At 41.0% G+C, this 22,620-nt stretch overlaps 2 protein-coding genes across 3 annotated transcripts; one reads left to right on the top strand and one right to left on the bottom strand.

Annotated features, from left to right (window-relative positions):
• The first annotated feature begins 2,443 nt into the window (after nucleotides 1-2,443).
• On the top strand, nucleotides 2,444-13,333 carry gtpbp3 (GTP binding protein 3, mitochondrial). Of its 2 annotated transcripts, none has more exons than XM_035416348.1 (9): nucleotides 2,444-2,838; nucleotides 3,107-3,357; nucleotides 3,577-3,663; nucleotides 4,383-4,585; nucleotides 5,886-5,958; nucleotides 7,192-7,335; nucleotides 9,614-9,779; nucleotides 11,268-11,579; nucleotides 11,953-13,333. In XM_035416348.1, exons 1-9 carry the CDS (start codon nucleotides 2,777-2,779, stop codon nucleotides 12,182-12,184), a joined length of 1,530 nt encoding a protein of 509 aa, XP_035272239.1. In that variant the 5' UTR covers nucleotides 2,444-2,776; the 3' UTR covers nucleotides 12,185-13,333. The 2 variants fall into 2 exon arrangements, with proteins under 2 accessions (XP_035272239.1, XP_035272238.1); XM_035416347.1 differs by having other exon boundaries at nucleotides 4,383-4,648.
• Nucleotides 13,334-15,865: 2,532 nt separating this feature from the next.
• On the bottom strand, nucleotides 15,866-22,082 carry plvapb (plasmalemma vesicle associated protein b). The gene is made up of 6 exons (XM_035416328.1): nucleotides 21,461-22,082; nucleotides 20,773-20,860; nucleotides 19,823-20,529; nucleotides 19,063-19,180; nucleotides 18,803-18,857; nucleotides 15,866-18,121 (listed from the first exon to the last, which is right to left on the bottom strand). Exons 1-5 carry the CDS (start codon nucleotides 21,845-21,847, stop codon nucleotides 18,826-18,828), a joined length of 1,332 nt encoding a protein of 443 aa, XP_035272219.1. The 5' UTR covers nucleotides 21,848-22,082; the 3' UTR covers nucleotides 15,866-18,121; nucleotides 18,803-18,825.
• Nucleotides 22,083-22,620: the final 538 nt, after the last annotated feature.

Here is a 22,620-nt window from a genome sequence, read left to right as displayed (position 1 = left end):
ATGGGCTAAAAATTGTTCCCTCCCTCTCCACCTCAGCTGATGTATGGTAAGTGTTCTGGTGCAAAATGATTGCCATGCATCACTACCAATGCTACACATTGATAGTGGTTGAGGTGAGTTTCCCCCTTATTACAGTAAAGTGCTTTATTATTCTTGTTGCTTTTATTATTATTCTATAAGCTATATGCTAATATCTTTTGCAACTTCCAGGAATTTTTTTAAACTTTCATTGTCCTTTCGGTTACAATTAAGCTGTGATAGGGGTGGAACTTCCTGATGACTGGATTAAATGAGAATGAAAGGAGGCCTCTTAAATCTAAAGCATATTTCTGGCACTGCAGGCCTTCAGCTATGAAAATCCTTAAATGTTTCTTAATAAAGACTTTGGTAACCATTTATAATAAAAAAAATAATAAAAAAAAATAGAATCAGAAGTGTGTGCACTAGCATATTACTCAGTTTCAAAGCAGAAAAAGTGTAATGCATACAATGTGTATACATATTACTCTTGTAAACATACACAAAGGCTAATGTAAGATCTAATCAAAATTTGCCATTAGCATTACTTATTGCCAAGCATTAGTAGCTCAAATATATAATTGATTTTTTGTTACTCTATTATATATCCATTTTGTATAATTTCATTTGCATACTCAAACATGCAGACGTGTGTGATTAAGCTTTTAGCAAATCCACCCTGGTAAATGTTCAGTGTTAAGTGAACTCTAATGGAGTTAATATGAGTCCAATATGGACTGAATGTACTATCTGATAGTGAAATTGATGTTGATTTAGCACCATTACATTTAATCCTGATTAGGCTCATATGAACTCTGCTGGAGTTAAATTAATGCTGAACATTTTGTGTTTTTTCTCAACCTGAATCTGTTTTGAAACTTTTGGAATAATGGTTTACCATAAAATGAGCTCCTTTCTGTAAAATTAACAGGGTTTTAATTGTGTTATTTAGTTTTGGGGTACTATGTTAGACACAAACCTATTTGAGAAATTGTCCATTATAATGTTTCTTGACATACATGAACTGAGTAAGATTATTACATTTATTTAAATGTTCTTTTGGATTTAAAAAAAAAAGGGCAATAGTTTTGTATGAAACACAGCTCTAAGACTCCCCAAATAATAATAACAACAACAACAACAACAATGACGGCGACAACAACGACGTCAACAACAACAACAATAATAATGTACATCACAATTCACTTCATAAATTGATTCAATACTTTCTTGTAGAAAGAAAGAAAAAATATGTGAACAAATGAAAGAAATGACAGCAAATACCAATATATGGTTAGCGACTGAAAAACTTCTCAGATTTCAGAAATTTATTTCACTTTGTCGGCCATTCAAAAATGAAATCAGTCATAATCTGTGTTTCTTAATCAAATAAACTCAGTTGCTCATATGGGACATGGAGCTAATTATAACACGTAATCACTTAAGGATAGGAAAATACTCATTTGGTCTGATAAACTGGTAGTAATTTGAGTGCCAACCCATCTGCTCAATGCATTAGAGTTCAGAGGAACCTAAATTATTGTGCACAACATCGGCTACAGAAGGCTTATCATTAAATTAAAATATAATTCATTAAAAGTGCCTACCTTAAACAACTTGGTCACCTTAATCCGATTAAATAAAATTGCATGTTAATATTACAATAAATAAACAGTAATAATAATACTATTATTATTATTATTATTATACTACACTGGTTTTATCTGACACACCATTGGCTACATTTCTGAATGCATATGTATCTAATACATTTGGCTTCTGCGCTACAGTATATCCATTTTATGAGAGGGGGTTCGCTCCAAATGCACTGAACCTTTACAGATTAGCATGGATGCGTATCTTCGCTGACATAACAAACAAGCCTCACCTTCAGATTTTACAATGCTTGGTAAATAAATTATGTTTCACGTTTCCAACATAGTCACATGAGTTAAAACAAACAGAAAACCCTACCGTGGAACGATATTGCACTTATATATTTATCTGATGATCGAGGTCAAGGTAAATTGTAACGCGCAAAATAATGGATAACGTGCGGTATTATCACTGCCAATTCTTGACTATTATTGGCTATATTGGCGAGTTTTAAACAGAAACACTAAATGATGTATCTTAAAATAAACATAGTTTTAACGCTCGATATTCTATGAAGGAAAAGGTTTATCATTAATACGGTCCACGCCATTACAAGAAGCATTATAACGAGCCTTTTGAGCAAATTAATGAATGGTTGATATCATAGATAACTGTATCAACAGGGAAACAATTCGACAACACACAAGTGGGAACCCTTTCTTGATTGACAGTGCATAGACGAATAAAATTCGTAAACGCTTCATGACGTAAAGCACAGACCAATCAACGGAATGCAGAGTGGCGTTGTACACCAATTGAATGTAACCGATCGAACAGGGTCAGGGGCGAGCTGTGCGTACTATGTTAGCGACTCTAGATTCTATAAGTTTGAAGCTCGTTTTTCTGAAATACAACAGCAATTTTTGTGCTTGTGCTCATTTAGCATAACTATCTCTTGATTCCACGTAATGAAGTCTGTAGAAATGAGATGTAACACCACTCTGTGGCTTGGACGTTGCATTTAGCTGGCTAGTAACATACAATGGTAAAAGTAATTGACATTTAGTGCTAGATGCTAGCTAGCTATATGGATAGCCAGTTGAGTGGAAGTCACACAACCATAAGAATTGAAGGGTTCATATTGGTACGGAGGGACTGACAAATGTTCCAATTTATTTCTGGATCGCTGCGGAGAAGGTCGTCCTTCATTATAAAGGGATTAAGGTTTGTTTAGGCTTTTTTGGTCACCAGTACAAACAGTTATTCTTTGGTACATTTTTATCTGATATAGTTGTCAATCATACTAAATCCGTGTCGTTTAATTCTTTGTGGTATTGTTTGACAAGAGTCCTCATGCAGTTCTTGCTTTTGATGTGCTTTCAGCTTACCCATGAACGCGCTATTTGGATAAAGAAAACTTTGTGTCTCTAAAAATGTTATATTTTTATTTATGGAATATCACGATAACAATACATTTTACGCTTTTGTCCAGGGGTAATCCATCGAAGAATCTGTGCAGCAGTAGCATTTGTGACGCTGATACCATCTTTGCGCTGTCCTCTGGCCATGGGAGATGTGGTGTGGCTGTGGTGCGTGTTAGCGGCCCCGCCTCTGGTCTAGCTCTAAGCAGACTGGCAGGCCGGGCACACAGCCGTACTGTTCCACGTACTGCGCACCTTTGCAACTTAGTTGACCCTCGTTCCCAGGAGCTGCTTGACAGGGGACTGGTCCTCTGGTTCCCAGGTCTGCCTTCAGCTAAAACTGATCAAGCAATAAAAACATCAATGAATCTCTTTTTATATTCTCTCTCTCTCTCTCTCTCTCTCTCTCTCTCTCGCCCTCTCTCTCCCTCTCCCCCTCCCTCCCTCCTCTCACAAATGCAAGCACATAGGCCTAAACATACACATAAACTACTGTGCTCAGATAATTTTGATGATATAGCAATATTTTTTTTTACTTTAGGTCCTCGCAGTTTCACAGGAGAAGACAGTGTGGAGTTTCACATCCATGGTGGTCCTGCTGTAATTAGCGGGGTCTTACAAGCCTTAGGTGAGTGTAGGAGTAAGAGGTCTAATAAAGTCTCGGAGAGTTGTTCAGTATGTCCAATTCCTCTCCCCTCTTCCATGTAATGCGTATCTTGACTCGAAACCACTAATGAAGAGACATTTCTGTTGGAGTTGGAATCTTGTGGATTTGACTCTCTGGAAGCCTGTGTTGGTGGCTTTGACCTGGCAGTCCTTCACTAGATGGCAGTGGTGTACCAGTTGGTATCAGAATTTGATGCTTTGACATCTGGATTGTTGCACTGGAACAGCTCAGGCATTTTTGCACGTGTCACTATGTAGTCCACGTGTTTGTTTTTGTGAGACGCATTAAGTCTCTGACCCTTGACTTATTTCACTTATTTGCGTCTGTTCCAGATTTTAAAAGTATTGTGATCTCCCACATTTATTTGAAATCCTTTTTTACCACACAGCAAAATTAGTTTGTAGCGACAGTCTGTGGAACTCTCGGGGGTGTAAAAACATCATTACAACATCTACCAGATTTTCAGTTTTAATTGGTATGATCCTCCTCATGCACAGTAAAATGTCCAGCTTTAATTCGACACCAACTGAGTACATATGAGTCCAATTGGGACTATGTGTACTCTGTGAGTGTTGATTTAACACGGAACATTTTACTGTGTGCTTGTTTTGGTGTTTTCCCCCAAACTGAAGAGACTTCACAATCCTGGTGAGACTGATTGTAGGTACTGTGCTCATCAGGGGGCTTGCCCGGGGTTCGACCTGCAGAAGCCGGGGAGTTCACAAGACGAGCCTTCCATGCCGGGAAGCTGGGCCTCACGGAGGTGGAGGGACTTGGTGACCTGATTCACGCGGAGACGGAGGCCCAGAGGAGGCAGGCTCTCCGACAGATGGCTGGAGACCTGGGTCAGCTCTACCATGAGTGGAGCCAGAGGCTGATCAGGGTAAAAGGGCTCCCACTGAGGTCCATACAGCATCGCAGCATATCCTACCAGTGCCTCAATTACGTAAGGCCTTTCCAGGTCTTCGATAAAGATCTTGTAGAACTATATGCATCATATGTTTTTCTTGAAAACACAAAGAATATTTTCCTGCTTTTTCTACAAATACTTCAGCCAGCTAATCAGCACCTGTTGTTTCAACAATTTGTTATTTCCTTCCCAAAGCTGGTGTGCTTTTTCTGTATTTTGGTGCCAGAAGGTAATTATGCTCACAGCTGCGTTGTAATTTTTCGAGCAGCCCCATTTTGTGTCACTCCTGTCTTGGCAGGGAGTGGGGTCTACAGAGAATAGGGCCCTAGGCTGGCCAGAGACAGGGCAGGAGACAGGATATCCTGGCCTGGGTGCGAGCCAGACTGCTGTGGACTCGCTGAGACCCCCAGAGAGATGTGGGGTGCGGAGTGATCCCGCCCTGAGACCTGGCTTGTTTGCCGGCGTTCTGTAAATGCTCCCGTAACTTTTTCTCAGCGGGTGCTAATTCGAGAGTTCCTGAGGATACGTGTTTTTCAAAAAATGCTCTCTCTTTTTGTTATTCAGATTTCTATAAAAGTCACAGTTATACCCTTCTGGAATCCCCCACTCCTTAGTTGAGTGAAAAAAAATGATACCAACCAAATCTCTACTCGGCACACACAGGCTGATAAGTGTAACAGCTTCATAATGGACTGGTATCCTGTCCAGATGGCACAAAGTAATTTTGGATTTTTTTAAATCAATCAAAAGGTGCTCGTCTAGCACGTATTGAAATATCTGTGGCTAATTGCAGGGACCATTTTAAAGGCTTCATAAACAACATCTTCCCATTGTCTTCGTTATTTCTAAAGTTTGTTCTCTTGTAAAATTAATTTAATTCTATTCTACTCTAGCTCCATAGTAATGAACAGCCTGAATGGCACTTTCTTAATAAATGCACACTTTTTAAAAACATGACTTCCACATTTCCCTTAATATTTAATTTCTCTGTGCATTTTTCATTAATTGAATTTTGAAGCCATTATTTTTGTCGATTGCATCTGTGCTTTATCTAAATTGGATTAAACTGCATGCGTAAATGCATTTTATCATAACACATGTAATATATTGATTCTTATTTGAAGTGTGAATCTAGTTTTTGTTTGCAGCAATATTCTTTTTGTCACACATTGTTGCCTTGCATTAGTAAATCTACTGAGTGAACAACAACAGGAACTTTTGCACCTTTTGCCTGGTTTGGTCTTCAATCTGTAAATTATTTTCTGTCCAACAGTGCTTGGCTCACATCGAGGCTTACATAGACTTCAGTGAGGACGAGCTTATCGAGGATGGGGTCTTAAACCAAGGTAAGTTTCCATCGATGGAAAACAAAAAACCCATCACTGGGAGAAATTCCCAAGGGTTTGGTTTAGTCTTCCTGTTTGCTGTTAGCGTGAGTGAGTGACTGCGACTGTGAAGAGAAGAGAAGATAGAGATCAAACTGCTGAAAAGACAGTTTCCTTGAGGATGTTGGGAGAAAGGGCCATGGGGACCAAGCGTGGCATTAGTCTCATCTTCAAAGCATGCCACAGGGTCCGTACACAGGATTTGGCGGCCAGCAAACGGCACCTTAAAACCCAACCAATTCACTCCCTTTCCCATTTTTTTGTGAACTGACAAACATTCCTCTGTGTTTGTCGCTACTTTGTGAGTGTGACGGTAGCTGACAAATTCCTCGTCATTTGATTTGTCACCCGCAGTCACAAAGCAGGGTTTGTGCAATGTGCAGATTACAGCACGTACAACATTGGCTTGGTGTCACTAGCAACGTATTTAGCAAAGTTCAAAAACTGTCCTTTCAACACTAAGGGCTGTATATGCCTACAGTGTTCCCCAGTAATGTTGAGAATGTGTTTTTGTTTTTTTAAATGATTTGAATAGTGACAAGTGTTTAGAGGTCAGCCAGCTGTATAAGACCTCAAGTCTCATTGATTTAAAACTGGTGTCACTATAGCATCTCAGAACGTTTTCATCGGTGCGTCCGTTTAATTATTACTCTCAAACTAGTTTGAGATTAAGATTTATATAGCCATAGAAATAATAATGGAATGTATTTATAGACACCTTTAATCTGATGATCTCAAAAAACATTATAGGGAAGGAAGGAAACTCACCTCATTCTTAGGCAACCTGGATATCCTGCAGTATATTATAAATATGCAGACATTTTTTAAATATAATGATAAATATAGTTCACTTTAATTTCAATATGTTCAATTTCTATGAGGGCATCCATCACCAATGTGAAGTGGAACGATTTTGGTAATAATTGTGTAGGCATGGCTCAAAAAATGATTCACACTGGAGGTTATATTTAAATGCACTTTATCCATTATTTTAAACTTGGTTAAGGTTGAAATTTGGCAACAGGAGAGACAAACTGTCGTTTGGAGAAATATGGAATGAATGGAGTGAAATGTGGACACATAAGTGTGACTTTGACCACCAGTGTGAGGGCTGGTCAGGAAGAGGACCTGGGGTTGTACTGCAAGGCCAATGCTCCCTATGCAGTGACATCCTCACCTTTTTATCATTCCCAGTGGACATCTCTGTGTCCGAGCTCCAGAAGGAGGTGGAAAGACATCTGCAGGATGGGCGGAGGGGGGAGAGGCTTCGCAGTGGCGTCCAGGTGGTCATTGCTGGAAAGACCAATGCAGGGAAGAGCAGCCTTCTGAACATCCTTTGTAAGTGGCTTAGGCTGAGAATACAAGACGCTGTCGCCTGCTGATACAATCTAGTTTTCATGTTTAGAGTGACTGTCAGCTGGTTTTGCATTACAGTTTACATTCCGCCGCAATAGTTTAGTTGCTTGTGTTTTCAGCTTTTTTTTCAAATTCATTGGGAGAATTTTGTCAATACCATCTGGTAGGTCCAATTTTTAACACCCAGATTCTCCAAAATGGCTGACCCTATGCAGTTTGGAACTAGACCTAGAAAAATCATCCACCTATTGTCTGCTCAGCTCCTTGGGCAAAGCTGCTGACAGTCCATCCACCATTGGCTCCCCCAGTGCCACTGATTGACAGTTGTCTTATCTGACAGGGCCTCTTTGTTGCCATGGTTCCTCTGTGTTGTGTCTCGTTGCGAGAAATGAGTGAGCTACCAGGACCGGTGCTCAGACTGGGAAGAGCTTTTGAGAGATGTGAACCAAGAAGTTCTTCTGGTTTTTTAGCATTATTAGAAATTGCTGATAATGCAGCCTATGACATTGACTGGAATTATATGTGGATGATCTAAGTCTTATCTTTTATGTACATAAAACATACAATGCCCAAGCTACACTGAGTAACTTGAAAATAAGTATCCAAGAAAACCATCTTTAAGGGGAAAATGCAAAACCCTATCTCTGATTCATCAGAGAACTGCCCACCCCTCATCTTCTCCACATCTCAGGCCTAACGGTCTGTACAGTACTGGGTGACATACTGCAGTCAGACTTGCAGTGGAACAAACAGGTTATAGAATACTTCTGCTAAGGTAAACACAAAGCTGTTCTGTCACTGTCTCCAAAGATGACCTTGTCACAGTTTATACAGATTATGTACACGCTATGCTGGAATAGCATCAGCCTGGCAGGGGAATTTTATACTAAATCTAAATCAGGAGAAGTGGCACTTGTTCAGAAATGTGGAGGTAGGATCGTCCAGGGAGGAGCCTACTCCAGTTACACCCATGCCATCCACGCCTCTTGCTGTTGTTGCCCATGCTGAGGGCGAGAAAGTGTGCCAAGAATTTGCCATCAGTCTCTTTGACTCGTTCTTTAGAAACTGGCTATCCCCCTTCCGGGAGCTAACAACAGGAAAACAGACGAGAAGTCAACGCAGGCTCCAGTTACTGAAAGCAAAAAACTACAGATGCAAGAGGTCTCCAATTCTGTGTTTATATAAATAATAATCGTAAGATTTTTAAACATTTCAAATAACTTCTTTTTTTTTTAACATATAATTGATTCCTGTTTCCTGCATCCCTTTAAAACATTCCTTGGCTTCAGGTGTTTTAAATTTTACAGTTTTTAAAAACATCCTTTTGGATGTTTGTCTTTGTCTATTTATTGTATTTCATGATTTCCTTGTATGTTGTTTTTAACATTTTCTTTTTGTTTTTCAATGCCCATGAATTTCTGTTTCTATGTGAACTGCTATGTGGGTAGCCTGAATAAAATAAAAAGTAAGCATCAGTGTAAACAAATTGCATTAGGAAAAGAAATGGTAATAAAACACTACTAAGGACTGTTTAGAGTGGCCGAAGTTCAACTTCTCACAGTTAAAGTCTGTTTTTATCAGCCATTTAGATTAGGGCCTGTTATTGTTTCCTGTAGACACTGGTCTTCTCCCAGAAGCATGTGCACCCAGATGTCTGCTTATTTATTACATGTCAGAGGTTGTTTGGCTTGGGATGTGGCGGAGTTCCTGCACGTTGGGGGAGCTCTAGGCTCAGTGACTGAATCAGATGCTGTTTATCACTGAACCTCTATTATGGGTGACGGAGGAAGCAAGAGCAGTTGGCATGAGTTACGGGATGAATTTAGTTGGATAAAATTTAAGTTTGGTGAGAGTTAGTCTTAGCAGCTGCGACAGAGGATGAAAATATGGGGGGGGGGTAACTGGACAGGTCTGCAGGGTCTCTGGTTTTTGTGCCATCTTCTCTCTGTTGCCCGTAATGCGGTCCTGTTGGCACAGAGGGAAGCAGTCACCCAAGGGTTGAGAGAGCCTTCCTGGTCTGCTGACAGGGGGACAGAGCGAACTGAGCATTGAAGATAAAGAGGAGAAGAGTGTGGCTGCAGCAGTATCAATAGATAACTGGGAGAAGGGCTCTAGATTCCTAGCTATTCACCTGTCCAATATTACAGTTTGCAGTACACCAAATGTGGTGATTGGATTTACTGGTAGGGATCTCTGTGTTTTAGGATGCTGAGAGGGAAACTGAAGTATTGACTGGTTTGTGCTGTTATATTTCACCCAGGTCAGCGTCCTGTAGCCATCGTGTCTCCGGTTGCTGGGACCACCAGAGATGTGGTGGAGACGCATCTGGACATCAGCGGCTTTCCCGTCCTGCTGAGTGACACCGCTGGCCTCAGAGACTCCCTGGACAGCGTGGAGAGAGAGGGAGTGCGCAGAGCCAGAGAGAGGTAGAGCACAGAGAGAGGGAGTGTGCAAAGAGCCAGAGAGAGGTAGAGCACAGAGAGAGGGAGTGTGCAAAGAGCCAGAGAGAGGTAGAGCACAGAGAGAGTGAGTGTGCAAAGAGCCAGAGAGAGGTAGAGCACAGAGAGAGGGAGTGTGCAAAGAGCCAGAGAGCTAGGGAACAGAGAGAGGGGGAGTGTGTAGAGTTAGGGAGAGCTAGGGAACAGAGAGGGAAAGTGTGTAGAGTTAGGGAGAGCTAGGGAACAGAGAGAGGGGGAGTGCGTAGAGTTAGGGAGAGCTAGGGAACAGAGAGAGGGGGAGTGCGTAGAGTTAGGGAGAGCTAGGGAACAGAGAGAGGGGGAGTGTGTAGAGTTAGGGAGAGCTAGGGAACAGAGAGAGGGGGAGTGTGTAGAGTTAGGGAGAGCTAGGGAACAGAGAGAGGGAAAGTGTGTAGAGTTAGGGAGAGCTAGGGAACAGAGAGAGGGGGAGTGTGTAGAGTTAGGGAGAGCTAGGGAACAGAGAGAGGGGGAGTGTGTAGAGTTAGGGAGAGCTAGGGAACAGAGAGAGGGGGAGTGTGCAAAGAGTCAAACACCCAAAAGTCAGCCGTAGACATAACATTTGTATGTAATCTAGTCGATAAACAACAGGGGAATAACAGCTTTGAGAGAATTTACTACTTGACAGAGGCATTTATCAGCATTAATATTGTTGACTCAGTGGTGCACTGAATAACAAACTGGATTTTCAAAACCCATTGTCTGTTTTCGATATCTCTAGGTTATCGTGTACTCTTTTTCACATATTATAAAAACAAATGGGACATCAGAAGACACATATCTCCTGTGGCTGTCATTTATAATTTGGTTTCCAGAACAGTAAGTGATGAAGTGTTGCACATTTTTTCTTTAAAACTACCCATATGCATAAAAGCTTCACTTGTGGTAAATACAGGATTTATTGAGACAATTAATATTCCACAATGTGATGATCTTTGTTTAAGAAGCTGGAGAGGAGACCATAGCAACCTCACAGTGCTGCACATTACAAAAGAAGTAAAGTGTTTATAAGGGCCCTGCCCATAACCTGCATGTTAATGTAATGAATCCAATGTTTTCTTTTTAAGGAAAAGTATGAATTATTGCACAGTATAAACAAATGTTGGAGGTCTCGTATTTTTACCTCTACAATTTCCACTTACATAATATTTCCTCCAGTAGGGCAAAGTTGGTTCAGACTGTCCTGTGGTGGTCAAACTTGTTGATTTAGGACATCTGCTTCCACTGTTTACTGTTTTCGAAGCGAAGCATCAACACAGGAGAATTTTCCCTGGTCTTTGCATGGCTGGCGGGACAGGGGGAGCCTGGCATGTAGGAAGCGCGGTGTACTCTAGCGCCGAGGTGGGAGTGTTGGTGCCGCGAGCCAAGAAGGGGCCCCGGGCTTCGTGACCTGGAGCAGGAAGGAGGTAGCAAGAATAAGCGTCCGTTCTCCCCCCGCAGGGTGGAGCAGGCAGACCTGACACTGGCTGTTCTGGACGCCACGCACCTTCCAACAACGCACCGGGGAGTACCCGACTTCCTCTCGAGCCACCTCAGGACTCTGCTGCCCGGCGGAGAAGACCCGGAGGCTGCCGCGAGGCGGTGTCTGCTGGTGCTCAACAAAAGCGACCTGCTTACCGAGGAGCAGGCGGCCGAAATGCAGAGCGCCCTGGCTCGGGCGAGAGGTCTGCCCCCTGCCTGCCTCATGTCCTGCCAGACAGGTCACGGGCTGGACGGCTTCATGGAGGCCTTGCTAAGACAAGTCAAAGCCCTGTGAGTTTTTTGTTGGGAGTTGGAGTGGAAGTGTGACCTTTGTGTATGTGTATGCACTGGTTCTTAAATTTTTAAATACCGCAATACGAATTAGAAATACTTTTTAATATCGGGACACAAATTAGAAATGTAGTACCTTTCAGGGACACATCAAATACACCTACCAGCATAGCCTAGGGGACTACAGATTCATACCAGGAACCACCTCAACCGCCTCCTATTTTGGGTCCTGACCCGTAGTTTAAGAAACACTGAGGATGTGTACGTATGATTTTGTTGGGGACTAGAGTGTTAGCCTGGTCTTTGTATATGTTTTTGTTTCATGGGCAATTTCATTTTCACTTTGACTCGAGGTATGCTGTTTCTGTCCCAGGTGTGGAGACCCCCTTAGTGGTTCCCCCAGTCTGACCCAGGCCCGTCACCGTGCCCATCTCCAGCAGTGTGTGCAGTCCCTGGGGCAGTACCACCACTATCGGGATCTGGACCTGGCATTGGCTGCAGAAGGGGTCCGATTGGCCCTCACCAGTCTGGGCAGGATCACAGGCAAGGTGGGGGCGGAGGAAATCCTGGATGTCATCTTCAGGGACTTCTGCATAGGAAAATAGGCAGCTTGCCAAGGCCCGAACCGAGACCGTGACATGTGGTGGTCAGTTGAGACGATTGAATATTGTTGGTTTCTGTTTTGGGGATTGGAGCTAATAAACAGTCTCAGTTACTGCTTGCCTCTCCATGAGGACCTCAATGCAGAACTTGAGGAGTAAGTTGAGTATTAGCTTTTTCATTTCAGAAGTGCCTCTTGCGAAAATGCTATAAAAGACCTTGCGCTTTGTGTCTTTTGACGTGAGCCATGCACTCAGTTACGCAGGAAAGGGACTTTTCAGAAGCAGAAGCACAATGTCCTTTGTTCCCCTGTCAATCTGGCCTTGATTAAATATTTATGCTTCCTCGATGACCCTTTCACCCCTCTTCCCAAGTTTATTCCTCACTGCTGCCTCTGACGGCATCTCCTCCTCTGTAGAGCTTGGCTCGGCTCAGCATGGTGTACCTTCAAACCTTCCTCCAGTTCACCCCAGGGACATGTTCACATGTTCTTTTCATCTGCTGATTGATTAATTGAAGGGCTTTGCATGAGACAGCTGGTCTAAAATAAGAACATGTGTTTGCGTGTTGCTGTACTGGTTACGTTGGTGATTCCTTGGAATGCCAGAAAAAACAAACAATGTGTGGAATATCTGGAATATTCTTTTGTTGCCTGTGTGAAATTCTGTTTTGAGCCTTTGAAATCTTTATGTAAAGGGGCATTCCATAAATATATAAACAAAATAAATCCGCAAATAACATAAGAATCCTTTCTTTTGTCATACTGTAGGTTGTATTGTGTGTGGTATTGCAGTTCTTTAGGTCTCTTTGTTAAATTTTTTTGTGTCATGCCTGGCCGACTGTCTTTTTTGTATTTAAAATAACAAAATTATATCTTATGGACAAATAACTCTTAATACAATCATATGATCAGTTTTAGAAATATTATTTAATTAGTGCATCCCCTTATTCAGTGGCTGACCAAAATCCCATAGGTTGCATATTATATATTCATATTATATATTTCCATTTGTACTACTGAATTATTTAACTACATGACCAGGAAATTGATATGTTTGACTTTAAATGTGTATTGATTCAAACTGTGGGTGAATGTGTTCCCATCTGATGTATAGGTTAAAAAATATGCAATAAAACAAGCATAACGTTTTTAAGATTGCATGAGAATATTATTACCATATTCCATTTAGATTTTGTGTACAGTCTGCACAAGTCGTAAAAAAATTTTTTAAATGGAATTGTTTGTTTTACTGTACTGAAAACAGGCTTTTAAGGAAGTAAGAAGTATGAATACAGGAGCTGGGTGTGTGACTGTATCTGTGATTTATGTGGCAGGTGTAGTGAGAAGGAACGCGGCACAATCAAAACCGCTGTGCTGGGGGGTGGGGGGTGGGGGGTGGGGGGGGGGGGTGATGGGGAGGTTAGGGTTAGGGAGCCTCCTTGACTCTACCCCTGCCCACCCTCACAGTTTACTTGGGGGCAAGCCTGGGGTCTGACTGCACGGAGTGGAAAAACACTTGCTGTTTAACAAAGGATATCCTGGAGGGGACGCTCCCTCACCTGACTGCCATTCGTCAACGGGCGCCCAGGTCCTCCGCTGGGAACTTGTTTTTTTAATCTCCATACATTATTCCCTCTTGCGTTCCTCAAAACAGGAAAATGTATATGAACTCTGCAAATTGTTTGGTGGGGTTATTTGTAGTGATTGGTTCCTATGAGAAACTGTGTTGTCAGCAGCACCCCTTAACTAGTACCGCAATGATGCTGCACGCAAGTTGTTGACGGCTCTGGAGGATGGGGCATCCCGTTAGGATGAAATTCTGCGTGTAATTTGGTTGTATACCATACTTGATAGTTGTATAAGTATAGAAAATCTGGTTAGGTCTACATGGAGATCTCTGAGGTTTGGTAGATGATCTTCATTCAAGTTTCTCTATACACAGCTACATAAACACTCAAAAAAGCAGGAGATATTGAAGAGTCAGAGAAAAGGTTATAAAAATCGTTTTTAAAAAAAACAGTTATTTATAATTTCACTGATTTAGCTGTTCCTAATAAATATATTAGGAATAGCTTTAAATAGCTTTTATTCAGCTGTGAAGTTACCGGATGAACTGAAAGTGGAATTAGTGGTGTCTCAGGAAATATTTGTTAATAGCTGACTGAATGTTTATACAGTACGGATTGCTGAATCTGTAGAACTTAGAAATGTGCAACGCAGCACTTTCTGTATTCACTGCAGATACAAATGTTGTTACTACAAGAATGAAGTATCAGATTCAGATCTGAACCTAAGTGATGCACATACATTATTCACCTGAAAAATATCCATTGTGTATCTTCAGACAACAAACCCACTCTTTTTTTGCGGTGTCATCATTTTAAATTCATGCACAAAATAGTTTTATGTGTTTCACAATTATTTGTGTATTTTAGATAGGATTATGAAATATGTATGATCACAAAAAGATCTATGATTGCAGAACTAGCTAAAGATTTTATATCTTTAACATTTTATTGCACATTCTTTTACAGTAGGTCAAATGCAATTTCAGTGAGAGAGGTTGTATATTTAAGTTCAGGTTGCAAGGATGGAACAAGCTTGTTGGCACAAAAAAATTACCTGTTTGTGCATGGAGACAGGGAGATGTGGGTGTTTCTCTGTGAAGGACCAAACACGACCATTACTCTTCAGAACACAAGGTCACAGGCTAGACCAGTACTATAAGCAACAGAGTAGGTCTTTGTGTTCTGCTTCCCAAAATATACTTTACAAATCTGATGGATTGTTCTGTTGTACGTAAAGGTAGATGGGAACCGACTGCTATTTAAAAATGATTTTAGGACTTTAAGATGACTTTAGGATGACTGTAGGACATCCAACCATGCTGTTTGTGAGATGCTGTTCTAGTGTTTTATGTAATTCTTAAGTGGTGAAACATCCGTGTTCTGAACTGCATGGGAAATATAGGTTCTTATGTAAACACCCATTCACCTTACATCTGACATGCTGGCAGACATGTAAAAATATTTTGGTGGACCTTGATGGTTTATATTAAATTAGGAATTCTAAATAGTCAAAGAAACAATGGCACAATTCAGAATGTGCCCAGACACTTTAGTAATGGTAAATAATATTTACTCAATCTGTAGGATGAAGATAGTAGGTGTATGGTTTTCATTTAAGCTTGGACGAAATCAACAGGAAAATTTTTTACATAATGAAATTTATTTAATTATATACATCTAATACATAATTTTTATTTTTTTTTATGCTTACCTGATTAATGCAATGACCTTAAATCCGTAGTTCACAATATTTAACTGCATATTGCCATCAAGCTCACAATGTAAAAATGGATGAGTGGAGCTGATAAGCCTTTAAAATGAAGTGGTTACTGGGGAAGCCACGTGTTTGTTTTTCATTCCTGAAAAAAAGATGTTTCTACTATAAATATTGAAATATATGGAGAGGTGGTCCACAGAAATCAGATCCAGTGTCATCGTTTTATACCGAAAATGCTGATAATGACAGATTGCAAATTACAACCACATTATTGTCATTATGATTTTGTTGGTTTAATTTAATGTTATTATAATCCAATGTATACACAGCACTTCAGTATAAAGGTTCTCTTGGATTGTGGTGATGAGGCTTGAGAGTAATTAAACACCAAGAGAGTAACTTCAATTGCTCACACTTCACACTTTATTAAGCTGTTTTACACACACTATTAAGCTATCTTATTAGTTAATATTAACACGACAATAGACCTATGCTTCTAAGTAAAGGTTACAATGCACACACACACTTCACCTAGGTATATATCTCTATATTATTAATAAGGCATACAGACTTCACAACTCAAACTGATGTAGTAAGTAAGTTAGCTGTTTGAGTGGTTCTGTTACAGGGAAAGTTGACTTTCTTTGCTTGCTTCTGGTCTGGTTACCGTCCGTGTCTTGGACACGCCTCGGCTGGCCGTTGTCTTGGCGTTTGCTTCAGGGCTAGCAGCCTTCAGCTTCTGAGTCCGCCCGTCACCGGGGTCGCGTTCTGCAGTGGATTGGCTGCCTCCAATCCACACACACGGCCCTGAGTAATCTACAGCGCCAGTTTTTATACTCTCCTTATCTGTCAGATGTCCACTTGTCTGCGTCAGCTTGTAAATTAATTTGCGTCACAAAAAGTTCTCACACCCTTAACAGTCTTCTAATACAAGTTAAAAACAACGTGTTTATAACAGCAACTCTACTAACACGTCAAAAATACACACATCAAAAAATATATTTAAGCAACTTTTTTAATATATGTCAAAAATATGCTCACAATATTTAGCACTCTCCTGGCGCAGATCAAATACATGTTTATAACCTTTGCGGTCTTACTTCACTAAGTTAAGTTGAGCACTCCATTTTATCTGAGTCACGGTTAGGGCCTCTCCAGCCTGGAGTTGTACAGGCTTCAGTCTTCTATGTAAGACATGCGCTAGGCTCCCTCTGGTTGCTATGACAACCCCCCCTCTCTCTCTGCCCTGACTGCAACTTATTTTCCACAGCACAGAAAATATGAATTTTGCTCACCTTTAAACTTCAGCAATCTGTAATGTCACAAAATGCCTAAAATACGCAGAATTTTTAAAATACCCTCTACTACAGTCATTTGTCACCTTATATCTTTTAAATTGATGGAATCTTGAAACAAGTGGTCTGACTCGCATCCATACATACTGGCACAAGTTATGGAAACACTGTACTTAACAAAGAAGTTTAGTACACTTAAAATGTTTATCTGTGGCCTGTTTTTGTTTCTCAGAGCCATTTTCATCTGTAAAAATGTATTCGGAACAGCTATATTCTTGACCACAAGAGGTAATGAAGTGACCATCAGTAAATATACTCATTACATATTACATTTATTATGCTAAAAAGAGAAATAGAGCAAAATATTGCATTAATCATCAAACTGTGTTTATAAATGCAGTGTTTCCATAATTTGTGCCAGTACTATATAACATGCTACAATTGATCATTTTAAATTATTGTTTTTTTTTTAAAAAAAAGCCAAGTGTAGCAATGCCACACTCTCCAAATACGATTGTTTCCAACAGAAACCACTGCACATCTAGAGTACCATGAAAAGGGTACTTTCCTGAGTTTATAACGGAGAAATACACATATGAATTTTATCTTTTCCTTAGTTTCAGTGGGTTTTTACATTGATTTAATGAACTATATGATTTTTAGATCAAATCCCAGCTACATGGGGATATGGGATCTGAGTAAAATATTATCCAGTTATGTGATTATGAAGATGAAAATGAGTGAACGGAAAACAGAGGTAGAAAATGGATGAACGCAGAGGGAAAAGAACACCCCACACTATTCTTGAGTGAGCATAGTATAATGGCCTATTTTACACAAGGATGCCACTGGATTCTGCTTGACCTTTGATGAATGGTGGATTCCCAGGGACACCACCTCAAAAGTGTTTTTATTCACAGTGGTTTCCTAGGGAAACTGCCACAGAGTATTTTCTTTTGGGGTTGAACCCCTCCCAAAAACCTTTACCCTTATTTTGGTCCTAAATAAGAAATGTTCCGTTTATAACGTCACACTAGTTTTGTTTTTCACTTGTATAAACATTTGTATGCCTGTGTCTCTAAGGGATAACATACAAAAAGATTTTACACACATACTGTACAATAATACAACAAAATCCAAAAACAAAGTTGATTGCTGCAACGTGGTCCATCTCCATAGTCTTTTCAGTCCAAATGTGCAGATGGCCACAAAGACAATTTTTACACACAACTTTTATTGAAAATATCCCTATTGTTACAGTAATTGAGTTTAAATAAACAACCTCAACAGCAGAGCAGATGGGATTTTAAATGACTTTGGTTGTTCTCATCTAGTACTGTGTGGGGAGTTACCCAGACACTCTGGAATTAAAAGAAAAGACAAAAGTACATTAATTCCATACAGTAATACATTAATTTGCCTAAACCTTTCATGTGGTTTTTATATACATTTTGAACTATAAAAGAACTTTATTCAAAGTGCTTTCGGAAACATTATATTTTGTGCCTCTTTTCTTTATGGGTCAAATCAAATTTTCTCTTTCACCGGCTTTTTTCTGCCACTGCTTTTTTTTTGGCTGGCCTGTGGCACCATTTTCTTGTGTTGTCTTATATGAAATAAGTTGTGTCTGTATTTGTCAATTATGAAAAATGCTTCAGCTGTAAAGTTAGCAAAGATAAAAGCTGACGTAAGCATTGTCAGCTTTTACTGTAGAAAATTAATTTTGTCAGTGCTGACTGGAATAGTTACTAGATGTGGCAAATAAAAAATTACCCTTACTGAGAATATTTTAATGCTTGCTTCTGCTACTGTGTTACCTCTAAGTGTCTTTGATATAGACTTTTATAAAGGCAATGTGATGTACTTGTATATTTAAATAAATTCTATATAAATGTGTTAATTTCAATGCCATTTATTGTGCTCTGTAAGTCTTGGTTATGTAAAGAATGGCTACTGTAAAATTCCTCCAGATATCACATATGATGGTTTAAAGTTTTAACTTCCAGGTGGGTGGAATCAGTGTACTGATAACTGGTACTCACCCAGGACCCGTTTTTGCTGGCTCTCACGGCTCCTTGACTGCTTTGTTCACATTGGCTGTGGGTTCAGAAAGCAAAATATCAGTTGCTGTCTGGGTATCATAAGCCAGACCTTATGTGAACAGGGCAGCTCTGTGTGAGATCTGGCTGTTATGTAGTGTGTAGAGCAGTACCAGAACCCCAGTGTCAATGTAGCCCTTAACACTTAAAACTTGTGATCCCCTGTCAGGTTCCCTGGCCCACTTGGTTTATTTCACTTGTACCTGCTCTGCTCACTGTTGGTGTATCTATCCGGGGAGCCGTGACTTGTCCACTTGGTGTATTCTGCTGCTGTTGGACTGGGAAGCCACTATGCAGTCCGGCAGGTTTTGGTCCAGATGCCTGAAAACATTTTTTAAACATATGTAAGTGTATTACATTAAGTAAACAAACTACATGTCTGTAAAAATGTTGGGCAGAATGCTAACTTTAATTAACACTAAATGCAAAAATTTCTCTTTCTCTTTATCTCTCTCTCCCTCTCTCTCTCTCTCCCACACACACACACACACATATATTATTTTGCTAGACTGCAGAATCAAAGGCACAGTAGCCTCTAACATTTATCATGCCTGCTTCCTTCTCTGAATTAGTGTGTGTTATCATTTCTTCCCATTCCCTTCCTCTGTTGGGCATAAAGATCTTTTCTTGACCTCCTGTTCCTTTGCGATGTGATCTTTGACAGTTTTCCATTCCTGTCTCTCCTCACACCACGTCTGAACAGCAACAGTTTTGCTATGTTAGCGTCTGTGAGGCTAAGGCTTCCTTTTCTTATTGGCAAGGTCTGCAAGAGTATGAGCTTGCAGGTATCTATGGTTAAATGAATGGCCTCTGATTACTGTGCTTATAATTCTAAGGCAGTGTTCCAGAACTCAATTTCTTCCAATTATCAGTGTTGATTGTTACATCAGCATTAGAATGTTCAGTTTAGAGCTTTCTAATCACATATTTGTGACCTCACACCTTAATTGGTGTCTCACTTACTTTGCCACAGCTGGCACTGAGGCTCTGGACCTTGCTGGACAGCGTGCTGATCTCTCCGTCCTTCACTGTAATCAACTGTTCCTGCAAGCTCTTCTGACTGCGCAGCCTGCCCTGCTCCCTCAGCACCTGCTCCATCTGCTTGTCGTGGGTGTCCAGCATCTCCTGGCGGAGCCGCTTGTACTCGGAGGCCTCCATGCTGCGGTTCTGCCGGCACTGCTGGACGCCCTCTATCAGGCGACTGTTCTGCACCAGCAGCAGGCTGCTCTGGCCCTGGATCTCAGCGACCCTGTTGCCCACGTTGTTCAGGTAGTGCTGAAACTTGTCCTCGATCTCTCGGGACAGGCTGGAGCAACTGTATCGGATTCTGTCCAGCAGCTCTTGATGCTTGTCGCAGGTCAGGTGGAAGGTGTGTGTTTGAGGGAACAGGTTTTCTATCCTTTTCAGGAATGCATTGGTGACAGTCGGGATGCCCTCCAGTGACTTCACAAAGTCTTCTTTGCACTTCAGTGAATATTTCTCTAGCTGTTCTTTGAGGTTGGCCTTGTCCCGCCTCAGCTCAATTGCTTCCAAGCTCAGTGCCTCTCTGGCTTTGACAGCACTGTCCAGTTCAATACTGAGGTCTTGGACCGTCTGCGTGAAGTTGGTCTCCACCAGTTTCATCTTTGCTTCCGAATGTTGGATCTTTGACAGCAAGCTTTTCACTTCACCTAGCAAGAAGGAACAAAATTTTGTCTGAGAAAGACACTTGGACAGATGTTATTCAGATATTTATTCCGATGTAATAATTTATGTGATTTTGGTCATTTGATTATACAAAGATGTCCATATACTTCCAAATAGACATTGGTCACAGTTGGCAGAGAGCAAGATGTTTCAGTAGACAGCATTAGTGTAGGATATGTCATATATGCTTAATTACACCATATTATACAAAACTCAAGCACACTTACTGTTTGGAGTTGTGGTCTGAGCTCCAGAACACTGGACAGGGGTAGAACGGGTCATTTCTGCTCTTCTTTTATCAGATTCACACTGAGTCTGTGGATCAGAATGTTAAAATATTCGTCAGATATTAGTTATTAGAGTCTGCTGAATTTAAGATCTAGGCAATCTGGATGTTTTTCACTTGAGTTCATGTATATTCTATCTGTTGTGACCCAAGTCATTTGGCATCAGCTTTTTGTTGCCTAAACCTTTTTGTATACACTTACGCAAATCATTGTGGATAAGAGCATAGGGATAAATGTGTCTAAATATAAATGGATATGTAACTTTTATAGAAATAAAATGTCATTTGAAGAATTAATCCATGCATGTCACTGAAAGTAGCCACGGAAACACACACAGAGAAAATGTCTTTACATATTGCAACATATAGCCCAATCATTTTTTTCACCTATTCCTAACAACCTGGTGAAGTAAGTGAAGTGACCTTGAAGTGATCAAAAAAACAACTCAGCACATACTGTTTCAATCACAACATACTACTTGACACGTATTTTGTTCTGAATCAGAAAAAAACTACTAGAATTTTTTAGCCTGTAGAAAAAATTCAGTGACCAAACAAACGCGTTGTAATGAGCTACCGGTCATTGCAGGCACATCTTACTAAAGAAGGAAAGTGCTTCCAATTCTCACCATTTTTTTCTGAAGGTCAGACAACTGTTTCGCTGTGCTGTTGGCCGCATCCTTGGTCTTTGCCAGCTCTTTTTCTGCACTCCCCTTCTCAGCCACTTTCTTGCTGAGCTGCTGCGTAAGATCAGCCTTCTGTTGCTTGAGCAACCGGATGTCTTCGGTGAGCCTGTTGAAGCTCTCCTCCAGGTCCAGCACCCGCTGCTGCTCTGCCGACTGCTCGGACTTGCCGTACACCAGGAAGATCACCAGGCTGACAATTATGAGGGACTGAATAAGTGAGGAGAAGAAGAAGACCATCCTCATGTAGTAGCCACAGCTCTTTCCCTTGGACTTTTGGATGTCCTTGGCTTCCAGCCCAAACTTGGCTCGTGAGTAGCTACTGTTGTACATAACCGTTTCTCTCTCAAGTGGCACCAGAAACCACACTTACGAAACAGTCGGCCCTGCAAACGTTGCTCTTGTTAGTTAAAATTCACCCCCTACTGTGAGGGAGGGATGTCAACAGAGGGTTAAAGCCCCAGAGCCAAAGCACCTGCCAGGTCAGTGAATGCCGCTACGCTGTCTGCCCTTAATGAGCCAAGCGCGTGGACTGCAGTGTGTAAACACTCCCAGCGAAATACGCGGCGCTGCAGTGTTTATAAACGCGGCGGCACACTTCCCATTCCACGCTCCTTCCTGGCCCTCCCCTAGACACGGCTCCAGAGGTTATCATAACATCACACTGCGGCCAGGGAGGTGCTTCGGCCTCACTCCGTCATTGTTAATGCTCTCGCTCCGCACTTCAAGTGACAGCTGTTTGCGTTAGTTACCAAATTAGCTCAAGCACCAGCGACGAGTGACATGTGGCAGACTCACTTACACTTTGACTCGCAGCGTCTTGTTAGTGAGACTTCACCCTGAAGAGTCTGACCCATCAGACAAAAAGGTTCACCTCTTGCTAAATGGCAAAGTAATATCAAGGGATACTATTGAGAAAGCTAATTTAATGTAGTCATCATGTTTTGCCCATAGAGTCCATGTTTATCTTGCATCTGTACGCAACCATTTTATTGTAAAAACAATTATTAATCAAAGCGAACAAATAACTAATATGTGGTGCCAATAATAAAATGGGTGGAAAAAAACTAGATAAATGAAAACAATAATCTGACATTCCAGCATAT

The sequence above is a fragment of the Anguilla anguilla genome, chromosome 4 (genome assembly GCF_013347855.1).
Source record: "Anguilla anguilla isolate fAngAng1 chromosome 4, fAngAng1.pri, whole genome shotgun sequence".
Taxonomy (NCBI): domain Eukaryota; kingdom Metazoa; phylum Chordata; class Actinopteri; order Anguilliformes; family Anguillidae; genus Anguilla; species Anguilla anguilla.
This window is presented reverse-complemented; position numbering and strand designations above follow the sequence as displayed.